Source organism: Jaculus jaculus, chromosome 4 (genome assembly GCF_020740685.1).
Source record: "Jaculus jaculus isolate mJacJac1 chromosome 4, mJacJac1.mat.Y.cur, whole genome shotgun sequence".
NCBI classification, from domain to species: domain Eukaryota; kingdom Metazoa; phylum Chordata; class Mammalia; order Rodentia; family Dipodidae; genus Jaculus; species Jaculus jaculus.
Genome location: NC_059105.1, coordinates 132,863,398 through 132,879,164, shown reverse-complemented (window position 1 = coordinate 132,879,164; position 15,767 = coordinate 132,863,398). Strand labels below are relative to the sequence as shown.

Sequence of the window (15,767 nt, the reverse complement as noted above, 5' to 3'; positions counted from 1 at the left end):
GCCGGTTCTCTCTTTTGCTCTTTGTTCATGGTGAAAAGAATTAGTGTTTTTTATAAAAATCAGTGTTTTAGAAGATTGTATGTTCTTTATATTGTCATTTAATATTGACCTATTTTTCTGTTTTTTACCTTTTTCTAATTAGGATATATCAACACAAGAAAGTAATATATTAGGGGCATTCTGTGATATGAATGTAAGTGTTCATCTTTTAAGTTTTATGAAACAATTTTTGTATATGCCTGTTGATTTACTTTTATGTGTTCAGTATTGTTCTAATATTGTTTATAAATTGAAAATTGCTTTTGATAAATTTGTAAAATTTCTTTATTTTCATAGGATGTAGAAGTACCATTACATTTGCTTCGTTATGTCTGTTTGTTTTGTGGGAAGAATGGCCTTTCTCTCATGAAGGATTGCTTTGAATATGGAACTCCTGACACTTTGCCATTTCTTATAGCACATGCATTTATTACAGTTGTTTCGAATGTAAGTATTGTTTGGAATTGGTCTTTATCTTGAGAATGATGTGTAACATTGAAATAAGATGATTTTTTTTGTCCACAAAGGTAGGTTTTGAGTAATTCATATGAATAGTAATTGTTTTTGCCTCATTAAAAAAATATTTATTTACTAGAGAGAGAGAGAATGGGCACAAGAGGGCTTCTAGCCACTGCAAACAAACTCCAGACACATGTACTACCTTGTGTATCTGGCTTACGTGGGTAGTGGGGAATTGAACCTAGGTCCTTAGGCTTTGCAGGCAAGTGCCATAACTGCTCAGCTGTCTCTCCAGCCTGCCTCATATTTTTATTTTTTAATTTAACTTTTTTTTTATTAACTTTTTCAAGGTAGGGTCTTATTCTAGCTCAGGCTGACTTGGAATTCACTATGTAGTCTCATAGTGGCCTTGAACTCACATCAGCCCTCCTACCTCTGCCTTCCAAGTGCTGGGATTAAAGGTGCGCACTACCATGCTTGGCCTTTTTTATTTTTATTTATTTTTTATTTTTTTATTTTCAAGGGAGGTTCTTACTCTAGCCATGGCCGACCTGAAATTCACTATGTAGTCTTAAGGTACCCTCAAACTCATGTTGATCCTCCTTCCTCTGCCTTCGGAGTACTGGGATTAAAGTTGTGCCCTAATTTGCCTGGTTCATCATGTTTTTAAAAACCCTTTTAAAACCTCAAACCTTGGGGCTGGACAGCTGGCTCAGTGGGTAAAATTGCTTGCTTGTGAAGTCTGATGGTCCAGTTCACTTCCCCAGTACCCACGTAAAGCTAGAGGTACAAAATGGCACATGGGTCTGGAGTTCATTTACAGGGTCAGGAGGCCATGTTGTGCCCATACTTACTTTCTCCCCCCTCTCTTTCTCAAGTAAGTAAGAAAAAAATATATTTATATGTCTATATATACATATATGTGTATATATAGACCCGTACTTAATGTATACTTTTTTATTTATGTTGAGAGAGGGAGAGAGAGAATGGGCATGCCATGACCTCTAGCCACTGCCAATGAACTCCAGTCACATGCGTTACCATGTGCATTTGGCTTAAGAGGGTTCTGGTGAATTGAACTTGGGTGCTTAGGATTTGCAGGCAAGCACTGTAAACACTAAGTGCTCTCTCCAGCCCTAGGCAAATAATTTTGTTGCATTGTTTTCAGTCTTACTCTTTGTAGTAACATAGTACCCTGGAAAGTGTTCTAATTACACTTTTTGAATATATAGACTTGCATATTTCCATATTTGAAATAAATAATAGCAATATTTATTTATTTATTTATTTATTTATTTATTTTTTTAATTTTTATTAACATTTTCCATGATTATAAAATATATCCCATGGTAATTCCCTCCCTCCCCACCCCCACACTTTCCCGTTTGAAATTCCATTCTCAATCATATTACCTCCCCATTACAATCATTGTAATTACATATATACAATATCAACCATTTAAGTATCCTCTTCCCTTCCTTTCTCCACCCTTTATGTCTCCTTTTCAACTTACTGGCCTCTGCTACTAAGTATTTTCATTCTCACACAGAAGCCCAGTCATCTGTAGCTAGGATCCCCATATGAGGGAGAACATGTGGCGCTTGGCTTTCTGGGCCTGGGTTACCTGACTTAGTATAATACTTTCCAGGTCCATCCATTTTTCTGCAAATTTCATAACTTCATTTTTCTTTACCGCTGAGTAGAACTCCATTGTATAAATGTACCACATCTTCATTATCCACTCATCTGTTGAGGGACATCTAGGCTGGTTCCATTTCCCAGCTATTATAAATTGAGCAGCAATAAACATGGTTGAGCATGTACTTCTAAGGAAATGAGATGAGTCCTTTGGATATATGCCTAGGAGTGCTATAGCTGGGTCATATGGTAGATCAATCTCTAGCTGCTTTAGGAACCTCCACACTGTTTTCCACAATGGCTGGACCAGATTGCATTCCCACCAGCAGTGCAGAAGGGTTCCTTTTTTTCCACATCCCCGCCAACATTTATGATCATTTGTTTTCATGATGGTGGCCAATCTGACAGGAGTGAGATGGAATCTCAATGTAGTTTTAATCTGCATTTCCCTGATGACTAGTGACGTAGAACATTTTTTTAGGTGCTTATATGCCATTCGTATTTCTTCCTTTGAGAACTCTCTATTTAGCTTCTTAGCCCATTTTTTGATTGGCCTGTTTGATTCCTTATTAGTTAACTTTTTGAGTTCTTTGTATATCCTAGATATTAATCCTTTATCAGATATATAGCTGGCGAAGATTTTTTCCCATTCTGTAGGTTGCCTCTTTGCTTTTTTCACTGTGTCCTTTGCGGTGCAAAATCTTTGTAATTTCATTAGGTCCCAGTGGTTAATCTGTGGTTTTATTGCCTGAGCAATTGGGGTTGTATTTAGAAAGTCTTTGCCAAGACCAATATGTTGGAGGGTTTCCCCTACTTTTTCCTCTAGCAGTTTCAAAGTTTCCGGTCTGATGTTAAGGTCTTTAATCCATTTGGACTTAATTCTTGTGCATGGCGAGAGAGAAGAATCTATTTTCATCCTTCTGCAGATATTTATCCAGTTTTCAAAACACCATTTGCTGAAGAGGCTGTCTCTTCTCCAATGAGTATTTTTGGCATTTTTATCGAATATCAGGTGGCTATAGCTACTTGGGCTTACATCTGGGTCCTCTATTCTGTTCCACTGGTCTACATGTCTGTTTTTGTGCCAGTACCATGCTGTTTTTGTTACTATGGCTCTGTAGTATAGGTTAAAATCTCCTGAGTGCTGGGATTAAAGGAGTGTGGAAGACGGTGTTTCAAGCAAATGGGCCTAGAAAACAAGCAGGGGTTGCTATCCTAATATCAGACAGGGTGGACTTTAGTCCGAAGTTAGTCAAAAAAGATAAGGAAGGTCACTTTATATTGATTAAGGGCACACTCCAACAGGAGGACATTACAATCCTAAACATATATGCACCTAACATGGGGGCTCCCAAATTCGTCAAACAAACACTATTAGAACTAAGGTCACAGATAACACCAAACACGGTGGTGGTGGGTGACTTTAACACCCCACTCTCATCAATTGACAGGTCATCCAGGGAAAGAATAAACAGAGAGGCATCTGGACTAAATGAGGTCATAGAAGATATGGACCTAACAGATATATACAGGACATTTCATCCAAAGGCTGCAGAATATACATTCTTTTCAGCAGCACATGGAACATTCTCTAAAATAGACCATATATTAGGACACAAAGCAAATCTTAACAAATTCAGGAAAATTGAAATAATTCCTTGCATTCTATCTGACCACAATGGAATTAAACTACAAATCAGTAGCAAGAAAGGCTACAGAGCATACACAAAATCATGGAAGCTAAACAATACACTACTAAATGATGAGTGGGTCAATGAAGAAATCAAAAAGGAAATCAAAAAATTTATAGAGTCAAATGATAATGAGAACACAACATACCAAAATCTCTGGGACACAATGAAGGCAGTTCTAAGAGGTAAATTTATAGCCTTAAGTGCCTATATTAAGAAATTAGAAAGGTCGCAAGTAAACGACCTAATGCTTCGCCTTAAAGCCTTGGAAAAAGAAGAACAAGGCAAACCAAAAAGTAGTAGACGGGAAGAAATAATAAAGATTAGGGCAGAAATTAATGAAATAGAAACAAAAAGAACAATCCAAAGAATTAATGAAACAAAGAGTTGGTTCTTTGAAAGGATAAACAAGATTGATAAACCCTTAGCAAATCTGACCAAAAGAAAGAGAGAAGAGACACAAATTAATAAAATCAGAGATGAACAAGGTAACATCACAACAGATTCCAGAGAAATTCAAAAAATTATAGGGACATACTATAAAAGCATATACTCCACAAAGTATGAAAATCTGAAAGAAATGGATGATTTCCTTAATCTATATGACCTACCTAAATTAAATCAAAATGAGATTAATCACTTAAATAGACCTATAACAAACATGGAGATCCGAGCAGTTATCAATAATCTCCCAACTAAAAAAAGCCCAGGCCCGGATGGATTCACTGCTGAATTTTACCAGACTTTTAAGGAAGAGCTAACACCATTGCTTCTTAAGCTTTTCCAGGAAATAGAAAAAGAAGGAATCCTACCAAACTCCTTCTATGAGGCTAGCATCACCCTGATACCAAAACCAGGCAAAGATAGAACAAAAAAAGAAAATTACAGACCAATCTCCCTCATGAACATAGATGCAAAAATTCTCAACAAAATCTTGGCAAACAGAATACAAGAGTATATCAAAAAGATCATTCACCCTGACCAAGTAGGCTTTATCCCAGAGATGCAGGGATGGTTCAACATACGCAAATCTATAAATGTAATACATTACATAAATGGGTTGAAGGACAAAAACCACATGATCATCTCATTAGATGCAGAGAAAGCATTTGACAAAATCCAACATCCCTTCATGATAAAAGTCCTACAGAGACTGGGAATAGAAGGAACATATCTCAATATAATAAAGGCTATTTATGACAAACCTACAGCCAACATATTACTAAATGGGGAAAAACTGGAAGCTTTTCCACTAAAATCAGGAACAAGACAAGGGTGTCCACTGTCCCCACTTTTATTTAATATAGTTTTGGAAGTCTTAGCCATAGCAATAAGGCAAGAGACACACATAAAAGGGATACAAATTGGAAAGGAAGAAATCAAGTTATCACTATTTGCAGATGACATGATTCTATACATAAAGGACCCTAAAGACTCTACTAGCAAGCTGTTAGAGCTAATCAAAACCTACAGCAATGTAGCAGGATACAAAATAAATACACAGAAATCAGTAGCCTTCATATATGCTAACAACAAACACACAGAGGATGAAATCAGAGAATCACTCCCATTCACAATTGCATCAAAAAAAATAAAATACCTTGGAATAAACCTAACTAAGGAAGTAAAGAATCTATACAATGAGAACTTTAAGACACTCAAGCGAGAAATTGCAGAAGACACTAGAAAGTGGAGAAACATCATTTGTTCCTGGCTTGGAAGAATCAATATCGTGAAAATGGCAATCTTACCTAAAGCAATCTACACATTTAATGCAATCCCTATCAAAATTCCAAAGGCTTTCTTCATGGAAATAGAAAAAACAATCCAAAAATTCATTTGGAATCATAAAAAACCTCGAATATCTAAAATAATACTGAGCAACAAAAAAGAGGCTGGTGGTATCACCATACCTGATTTTAACCTATACTACAGAGCCATAGTAACAAAAACAGCATGGTACTGGCACAAAAACAGACATGTAGATCAGTGGAACAGAATAGAGGACCCAGATGTAAGCCCAAGTAGCTATAGCCACCTGATATTCGATAAAAATGCCAAAAATAATAGCAATATTTTTAAACCCAAATTTCATGGTTACTGATTGGTTGAAAAGTTTGATTCAGAGGCCATGTAGTATGTGCCATTTATACAAGTACCTTTTGAACATACAGTTGCATTTTGGTCCTGAATTCCATTCTTAACTGTTAAAATCTGCACAATGGGAACTATGATGGTACTTAGAGAATTGTGGGGTTTAACATTAAAAGCTAATTTAAAATTGTTTTTAAATTAAAAAATTTTTTTTATTAACAACTTCCATGATTATAAAAAATACTCATTGGTAATACCCTCCCTCCCCCTACTTACGCCTTTGAAACTCCACTCTCCATTATACCCCCTCCCCATCTCAATCAGTCTTTTTTTTTTTACTTTTGATGTCTTGATCTTTTCCTCCTCTTATCATGGTCTTATGCAGGTAGTGTCAGGCACTGTGAGGCCATAGACATCCAGGCCCATTTTGTGTATGGAAGGAGCATGTTGTATCGAGTCCTGCCCTTCCTTTGGCTCTTACATTCTTTCTGCCACCTCTTCTGCATTAGATCCTGAGCCATGGAAGGTGTGATAGAGATATTGCAGTTCTGAGCACTGCGGTCATTTCTTTCCATCACCATGAAACCTTCTGAGTCATCCCAAGGTTACTGCCATCTGAAAAGAGAAGATTCTCAACCAAAAGTGAGAGTAGCATTAATATAATGATGTGAACATTAACAGAAGTGCTTACTGGGCAGTTTGATAAGCATAGTATATACATTTGGCCAGACAACAGCAGATGTTACACCGCTAGGGCTCATGACTACCCCTGTTTTAAGTTTTTAGTTTCAGGGATGTATTCCCTTCCCATGGAGCGAGCCTCCAGTCCAATTGGAGGCCAGTTGGTTTCTCCCATAACAGATGTGCCACTATTGCACCCATTGGCTCATTTGGCCTGGTTGGCCAATTATAAGGCTTGCAGTGTCCACTGATGAGTATCTTCACTGGTGATTTCTCTCTCTCCCATTGAATTGCATACAGAATGGCTTTTTCCAGCTTTCTGTCAGCTGGTCTATATGGAGGAGGTTATCAGCTCAGATCCAGCAAGATTTCTCAGTGGCCTTGCAGCCCAAGTATATGGAGTCTTCAGCAAAGGGTCTTACCATCTATTTTTAGCGGGAGACCAAGGGCTTCAGCAGTGGCCTATAATGTTTTGGGGGCACCAGGGACCTCCCTGGCCAGCAACTCACTGGAAGATACCCCATCCCTGGCACTGAAAATTTTCTAGCAACAATCTATGGCTTCTGAGTGTTCCATTGTCCAAAAAAGTAGGATTCCATATGATTTATTTATATCCTCTTAGATTTTGATTAGCTGACCCTCCACCTTTCCTTTACTAAAAGCTAATTTTTAAAAATGTACTTATTTATTTGACACAGAAAGAGGGGAAGAGAGAATGAGCATGCCAGGGCCTCCAGCCACTGCAAACGAACTCAGATGTGTGTACCCTCTTGTGCATCTGGGTAACATGGATCCTGAAGACTCGAACCTGGGTCCTTTGGTTTTGCAGGCAAATGCTTAACCGCTAAGCCTTCCCTCCAGCCCTAAAAGCTACATTTAAAGTTAGTATAAGTGTATGATAAATGTCCACATAATGAGTTCCACGTCAGCCTGGACTAGAGTGAGACCATGCCTCAAAAAAACGGTTCCCCAGGACCTGTGTAAAGCTGAATGGACAATGTGGTGCATGCACCTGGAGTTCATTTGCAGTGGCAAGAACCCCTCATGTGCCCATTTTTCTTTTCCTCTTGCAAATAAATACTTTAAAAAACAAACATGGTATTCTAGAACTTGATGTCCTTAGTAACCACTTGGTGGCTAGTAGCTGTTATTTGTAGTAGTTATCAGGTACTTTTTGATTTGTTTTTTCTATTTCAAATTATTCCATAGGAAATGCTGTTCACATTGGTTTTCTCTGACCTTGTAACTTTCCTTTAAGGTGAAGGCAAAATGAGTTCATGGCCAGTCTTGACCACGAAGTGTGTTTTTTGTTTTTTCAAGGTGGGGTATGGGTATCACTGTAGCCCAGACTAACCTGGAACTCACCATGTAATCTCAGGGTGGCCTTGAACTCCTACCTCTTCCTTCCAAGTGTTGGGATTAAAGGCGTGAGACACCACACCCATTTAAGACCCTATTTTTTTTTTAATTAATTAATTATTTTTTTATTTCTTTGGTTTATTTTTGCTTTAGAGGCTCATTATGGCCAAAGCTGACCTGAAACTCACTTTGTAGTCCCAGGCTGGTCTTGAATTTACAGTGATCTCTCTACCTCTGCTCCCTAAGTCTGGGATTAAAAGTCTGGCTATCAAAATGTTTGATATTTATTTTCTAATTAAATTAATTTATGAGAGAATGGGCATACCAGAGCCTCTGACCACTATTGCAAATGAACTCCAGACACATGTGCCACCTTGTGTACCTGGCTTACATGGGTATTGGGGAATTAAGTCTGGGGTCTTTGGCTTTGTAGGCAAGTGCCTGAACCACTAAGCCATTTCTCCAGCCCATTATTTATTTATTTTATATATATTTCAGCACTCGGGAGGCAGAGGTAGGAGGATTTAAATTTAATGGTCTATTTCTTTATTAGAGAGACAGAGAATGGGCACGCCAGGGCCTCTAGCTACTGCAGATGAACTTCAGACGCATGTGCTACCATGTGCATCTGGCTTATGTGGGACCTGGAGAATCGAACCTGGGTCCTCAGGCTTTGTAGGCATGTACCTTAACCACTAAGTCACCTCTCCAGCCCAACCACTTTTTAAAAAAAATTATTCTTTGTTTTTATTGACAACTTCCATAATTTTAAACAATAATCCATGGTAGCTCTCCCTCCCCTCACTTTCCACTTCGAAACATGACACTATCATATCCTCTCCCCCTCCCAATCAGTCTCTTATTTTGATGTCATGATCTTTTTCTCCTGTTATGATGGTTTTGTGTAGGTAGTATCAGGCACTGTAAAGGCATGGATATCCAGACCATTTTGTATCTGAAGGAGTACATTGTAAGGAGTCCTATCCTTCCTTTGGCTGTTAAATTCTTCCCACTACCTCTTTAGCAATGGACCCTGAGACTTGGAAGGTGTGATACAGATATTGCAGTGCTGAGCACTCCTCTGTCACTTCTCAGCACCATAGTGCCTTCTGAGTCATTAAATATGTAGATTGCTTTTGGTAAGATTGCCATTTACACAGTATTGATTCTTCCTATCCAAGAACAAAAATGGCTTTCCATTTCCTAGTGTCTTCTGCAATTTCTCACTGAAGTGTTTTTATTAAAGTTTTAAATGTAGAGATCTTTCACTTCCTTTGTTAGGTTTATTCCAAGGTACTTTATTTATTTATTTTTATTTTTTATTTTTTTAAATTTTTATTAACATTTTCCATGATTATAAAATATATCCCATGGTAATTCCCTCCCTCCCCACCACCACACTTTCCCATTTGAAATTCCATTCTCCATCATATTACCTCCCCATTACAACCATTGTAATTACATATATACAATATCAACCTATTAAGTATCCTCTACTTTATTTATTTATTGGATGAAATTGTGAATGGTAGTGATTCTCTGATTTCATCCTCTGTGTGTTTGGTGTTAGCATATAGGAAGGCTACTGATTTCTGTTTGTTTATTTTGTATCTTGCTCTATGGCTAAAGGTGTTTTTCAACTCTTAACAGTATGCTGGTAGAGTCTTTAGGGTTCTTTATGTATAGAATCATATCATCTGCAAATAATGATAACTTGATCTCTTCCTTTCCAATTTGTATCCCTTCTATGTGTGTCTCTTGCCTTATTGCTATAGCTAAGACTTCCAGTTATATATTGAATAAAAGTGGGGACAGTGGGCACCCTTGTCTTATTCCTGATTTTAGTGGAAAAGCTTCAAGTTTTTCTCCATTTAGTATGTTTGTGATAAATAGCCTCTATTATGTTGAGATATGTTCCTTCTATTTCCAGTCTCTGTAGGACTTTTTTGAAAACAATATTTATATTTATTTATTTGAGAGACAGAGAAAGAGCGTATGGGCATTGCCAGGGCTTCTAGCCACTGCAAATGAGCTCCAGATGCATGTACCCCCTGTGCATCTGGCTTATGTGGGTTCTGGGGAGTCAAAGTGGGGTCCTTAGGCTTCGCAGGCAAGCACCTTAGCTGCTGAGCCATCTCCCCAGCCCTCTGTAGGACTTTTATCTGGAAGGGATATTGGATTTTCTCAAATTCTTTCTCTGCATCTAATGAGATGATCCTGTGATTTTTGCTCTTCAGTCCATTTATATGATGTATTACATTTATTGATTTGTGTATGTTCAACCATCCTTGCATCTCTGGGATAAAACTTACTTGGTTGGGGTGAATGGTCTTCCTGATACATTCTTGTATTCTGTTTGTCAGTATTTTTTTGAGAATTTTTGCATCTATGTTCATGAGGGAGATTGGTCTGAATTTTATTTATTATTATTATTATTATTATTATTATTATTATTATTATTATCTGTGTCTGGTTTTGGTATCAGGGTGATGCTGGCTTCTTAGAAGGAGTTTGGTAGAATTCCTTTATTTTCTATTTTATGGAAAAGTTTAAGAAGCATCAGTGTTCTTATTGTATGTCGCTATGATTTTTTGAGTTTTTTTGTTATCTGTTATGATGCTGCTTTTTTCATCTCTAATTTTATTAATTTGTGTGTATTTCCTGTTTTTGTCAGATTTGCTAAGGGTTTGTCAATCTTGCTTATCCTTTTAAAGAACCAACTCTTTGTTTCATTGATTCTTTTGATTTATTTTTTTTTTTTTTGGTTTCTATTTCATTAATTTCTGTTTTAATCTTTATTATTCCTGTCTACTGATTTTTGGTTTGCTTTTATCTTCTTTTTCGAAGGCTTTAAGGTGAAGCATTCGGTTTTTTACTTGTGACCTTTCTAATTTATTTTTTTTTCTCAGTTTTTGTTAACATTTTCCATGATTATAAAAAATATCCCAAGGTTATACCCTCCTTCCCCCACTTTCTCCTTTGAAATTCCATTCTCCATCATATCCCCTCCCTATCTCAGTCTCTCTTTTATTTTGATGTCATGATCTTTTCCTCCTCTTATGATGGTCTTATGTAAGTAGTGTCAGGCACTATGAGGTCATGGGTATCCAGGCCATTTTATATCTGGAGGGAGCATGTTGTAAAGAGTCCTACCCTTCCTTTTTGGCTCTTACATTCTTTCCGCCACCTCTTCCACATTAGAACCTGAGCCTTGGAAGGTATGATCAAGATGTTACTCACTACCCCAGTCACTTCTTTCCAGCACTATGAGACCTTCTGAGTCATCCCAAGGTCACTGCCATCTGAAAAGAGAAGATTCTCAACCAAAAGTGAGAGTAGCATTAATATAAGGTTATGAATATTAAGAGAGGTGCTTACTGGGCAGTTTGATAAGCGTAGTATATACATTTTTCCAGACATCAGCAGATGTTACCCTCCTAGGGCTAATGACTACCCCTGTTTTAAGTTTTCAGTATCAGGGTTGTATTCCCTCCTATGGAGCAGGCCTCCAGTCCAATTGTAGGGCAGTTGGTTTCCATCATTATAGACGTGCCACTATTGCACCTGTTGGCTCATTTGGGCTGGCTGGCCAAGTATAAGGCTTGCAGTGTCCACTGTTGAGTATCTTCACTGGTGGTATTTCTTTCTCCCATTGAACTGCATGTAGAATGGCTTCTTCCAGCTTTCTGTCAGCTGGTCTACATTGAGGAGGTTATCAGCTCAGTTCCAGCAAGATTTCTCAGTGGCCTTGCAGCCCAAGTATATGGAGTCTTCAGAAATAGGATCTTACCATCTATTCCTGGTGGGAAACCAAGGGCCCCGGCAATGGCCTATAATGTTTTGGGGGCATCTGGGACCTCCGTGGCCAACAACTCACTGGAAGGTATCCCATCCCTGGCACTGAGAATTTTCTAGCAACAGCGTACGGCTCCTGAGTGTTCCATTGTCCAAAAACCAGAGGATTCCATATGATTTATTTTTATCCTCTTATGTTTTAATTAGCCCTCCCTCCACCTTTACTCAGTCTTTTCCTCTGACCTCACTTTGGGCCTTTTCACCCCGTTAATCTATTGTTTATACAATACCAACCTACTAAGTACCCTCCTTCCTTCCTTTATATCTCTTTTTTAGCTTACAGGCCTCTGCTACTGAGTTTCTAATTTCTTAATATAGGCACTTAAAGCTATAAATTTCCCTCTTAGAACTGCTTTCATTGTGTCCCAAAGGTTTTGATTTGTTGTGTTCTCATTATCATTTAACTCTTAAGAATTTTTTTGTTTTCTTCTTGATTTCTTCATTGACCTATTCATCATTTAGGAGTATATTGTTTAGTTTCTATGATTGTGTGTATGCGCTATAGCTTTTCTTGCTATTGGTTTGTAGTATGATTCCATTGTGGCCAAATAGAATGCAAGGAATTATTTCAATTTTCCTGTATTTGTTAAGATTTGTTTTGTGCCCTAATATATGGTCTGTTTTAGAGAATATTCCATGTGCTGCTGAAAAGAATGTATATTCTGCAGCATTTGGATGAAATGTCTTGTATATATCTGTTAGGTCCATTTGTTCTATGATCACATTTAATCCAGATGCATCTCTGTTTAGTTTTTGCTGGGATGACCTGTCTGTTGATGAGAGTAGGGTGTTGAAGTCACCCACTACAACTGAGTTTGGTGTTATCTGTGATGTTAGTTCTAATAGCATTTGTTTGATTAAGTTGGGAACCCCCGTGTTTGTTAGGTACACATATATTTAGGATTGTAATGTCCTCTTGTTGGAGTGTGCCTTTAATCAATATAAACTGACCTTCCTTATCTCTCCTAACTAATGTTGGACTGAAGTCTACCTTGTCAGATATTAGGATAGCAACCCCTGCTTGTTTTCTAGGCCCGTTTCTTTGAAACACTGTTTTCTAACCTTTCACCCTAAGATAGTGTCTATCCTTTGTAGAAAGGTGAGTTTCTTGGAGGCAACAAATTGAAGGATCCTTCTTTTTAACCCAGTCTGCAAACCTGTGTCTTTTCGTTGGGGCCTTGAGGCCGTTGGTGTTAAGAGAGATACTATTGTAAGGTGTGTATTTATTTTTGCCTTTTTTTTTTTTTTGTAGTTCTGCTTTTACCTTTGCTCTCTTGTATTAACTAGTATTTGAGTATGGTTTGTTTTTTTCTGGTTCCTTATATGTGTGCTTTTCTTTCTCTTCATCATGAAGGGTTCTTTCAAGTATTTTCTGTAGAGGTGGTTTTGTCTTCAAATATTCCTTTTGCCTGCTTTTTGTTGTGGAATGTCCTTATTTCTCCGTCTGTTTAAATGGATAGCTTTGCAGGATAAAGTAACCTTGTTTGACAGTTGTTATCTTTCAGAACTTGGCATACATCACTCCAAGCCTTTCTGGCTTTTATAGTTTGTCTTGAGTTATCTGGTATGATTCTGATGGGATTGCCTCTGTATGTATCTTGATTTTTCTCTCTGACTGCTTTCAATATATTTTCTTTGGTTTGTATGCTTGGTAGTTTAATTATAATATGAAGACGAAGGGTTCTTTCCAGGTGTTGTCTGGTTGGTGTTCTAAAAGATTCCTGTATCTGCATTGGCATCTCTTTCCCAATTTGGAGGAAGTTTTCTTCTGTAATTTTGTTGAAAATGCCTACTATGCTTTTGGAGTGAAAATCTTCTCCTTTTTCTATACCCTGATTTCTATGTTTGATCTTTTCATAGGGTCCCAAATATCTTGTAATTCCCATTCATACTTTTTTATTAGTTTGTCTTTCTCTTTGTTGGACTGCATTAGATCTGGTACCTGGTCTTCCAGTTTAGGTATTCTGTCCTCTGCTTCATCCATTCTACTGGTGAGATCTTCCCTTCCTTCCTTCCTTCCTTCCTTCCTTCCTTCCTTCCTTCCTTCCTTCCTTCCTTCCTTCCTTCCTTCCTTCCTTCCTTCCTTCCTTCCTTCTTGTTGAGATTTTCTACAGTTTTTTATGTTCTTTGCTAGTAATTCTTACTGGTTTTTCTTTATTATTTCTGTTTCTTTATTGATGTCTTATATTGACCTCTTTTTCATTAAATTGGTTTCCTGAGCTTCTTTGATTCTTTTGATTCCTCTTTGAGTTCTTTTTTTTGTTTGTTTGTTTGTTTTTTGTTTTTCGAGGTAGGGTCTCACTCTGCTCCAGGCTGACGTGGAATTAACTATGTAGTCTCAGGGTGGCCTCAAACTCTCTGCGATCCTCCTACCTCTGCCTCCCAAGTGCTGGGATTAAAGGCGTGTACCACCACACCCGGCTCCTCTTTGAGTTCTTTGCGCATATTTACAATCATTCTTTTGAAATCTTTCTCAGGCATTTCCTGTAAATCATTCTCACTGGAGGTCATTTCTGATGCATTAATACTTTTTGGATTTGTATTGTCTTGATTTTAGTGTTATTTGTGTTATAATGTATATATCTTTGCATCTTGGATTAACTTAATGCTTAGATTTTCTAATTAGCTGCAGTATTTTTAGATGTCTCAATCAATCTGATGTTATTTATCTTAAGAGTGGGAGCTTAAGGTGCTAGGTGTGGCTCTTAGAGCCTGACAGTATGTACAAAAGTGACCCTATATATTGGGTTTCCCTGCTATGAGAGTATTCATGTAGGCTGAGTGGAACAGAATACAGGCAGATTCTAAAATTTAAATAAACAACGTACACATTTAATGAAAAACAGCACAGTGTATTTATGAAAGGGTAGGTATTATGACAACCACATGCTCTAACAAAGTCACAGTCCCTTAGGATGTGTGTTGCCCCATGCCCTTAATCCTGTCATGTGGGAGATTAAGATTTCTCGTCTGTTGAGGGTTCCAACTTAGCTTATGACCAAGTAAGACCCTTCCCTAATGAACTACAGAAAAGGAAACAAAGCCACTATTTATCAGGGAGCAATAAATGACAAGCCCAAAATATATCTTATTTAAGAATGGCAGATCTAACCATCTATCAGATTTAACATCAAATTTATCCTAATATGGAAGGTGCAGTTAGCACTTCTGATTCAAGCCTAGATACCAGGCTTTTTTTGGCGGGTAATGACCTGGTGTAATCCCAGTTAACTTTTGGGATGATTTTGGTCTCAGTTAGCTGTGCTTCTGCTGGGGTCCCTGCTTGCTCTGCTGTGGGGTTAAGTAGGCTGCCTGGGTTGCTGGATTGCTGCTCTGGTTGCCCGTGCTGGGTGCTGTAATCTCCCTTCCTCAGGTCTCTTGTGCTTGCTGGTACTTGAGCTGGTGGAGGGGTAGGGGATGCTGTAGATGATGGCTGTAGTTCTCCTTCTGGTCCACGTGATCCTCTACCTCAGGAGCTGCTCCTCCGTTGGTCGCTGTGGTCCTCCCTTTAAGTTTCTTTAGTTTGCAAGGAGCCCCAATGTGAGTGGACAATCCCCTCACCTGGCTTTTTCTGTAGCTCAAGCTGAGCCTTGCATCTGTGGCCCCGTGGACCTGGTGCTGCTGCTGCTAGAGCTGCTTCTGCCTGCCTGTGTGGGTTCTAGACACTGGATCTCTCCTACTTCTCTGCTACAGTTGTTAATTTCGTATATACCTTACTTTTTAGTAGAAGGGTGTATTTTGCAGTTTTTTTTTTCTTCTTTTTTCCTTTGGCTTTTTCTCCCGTAGGCTGCTTTTGCATGGTTCCTACGCCATAATCTTAACTGGACCTAGCTATATATTCTTGAGTAAAGTATTGTCATCCTCTTGGAGAAGGAATGCTGTAGCATTGGGGAGTGTGTGCACATAGAAAGATTAAGGCAAATATGGACACTTACCTAGGTAGTCAGCCAG

General features: G+C 38.1%; 1 protein-coding gene across 1 annotated transcript in view; it reads left to right on the top strand.

Annotated features, from left to right (window-relative positions):
* Usp34 (ubiquitin specific peptidase 34) overlaps nt 1-15,767 on the top strand; it is a 299,630-nt gene that overhangs the window by 38,772 nt on the left and 245,091 nt on the right. The window contains exons 4-5 of the mRNA XM_045147284.1: nt 143-193; nt 337-486. Coding sequence (XP_045003219.1) covers nt 143-193; nt 337-486 — 201 coding nt within the window. The remainder of the gene's footprint in view (nt 1-142; nt 194-336; nt 487-15,767) is intronic.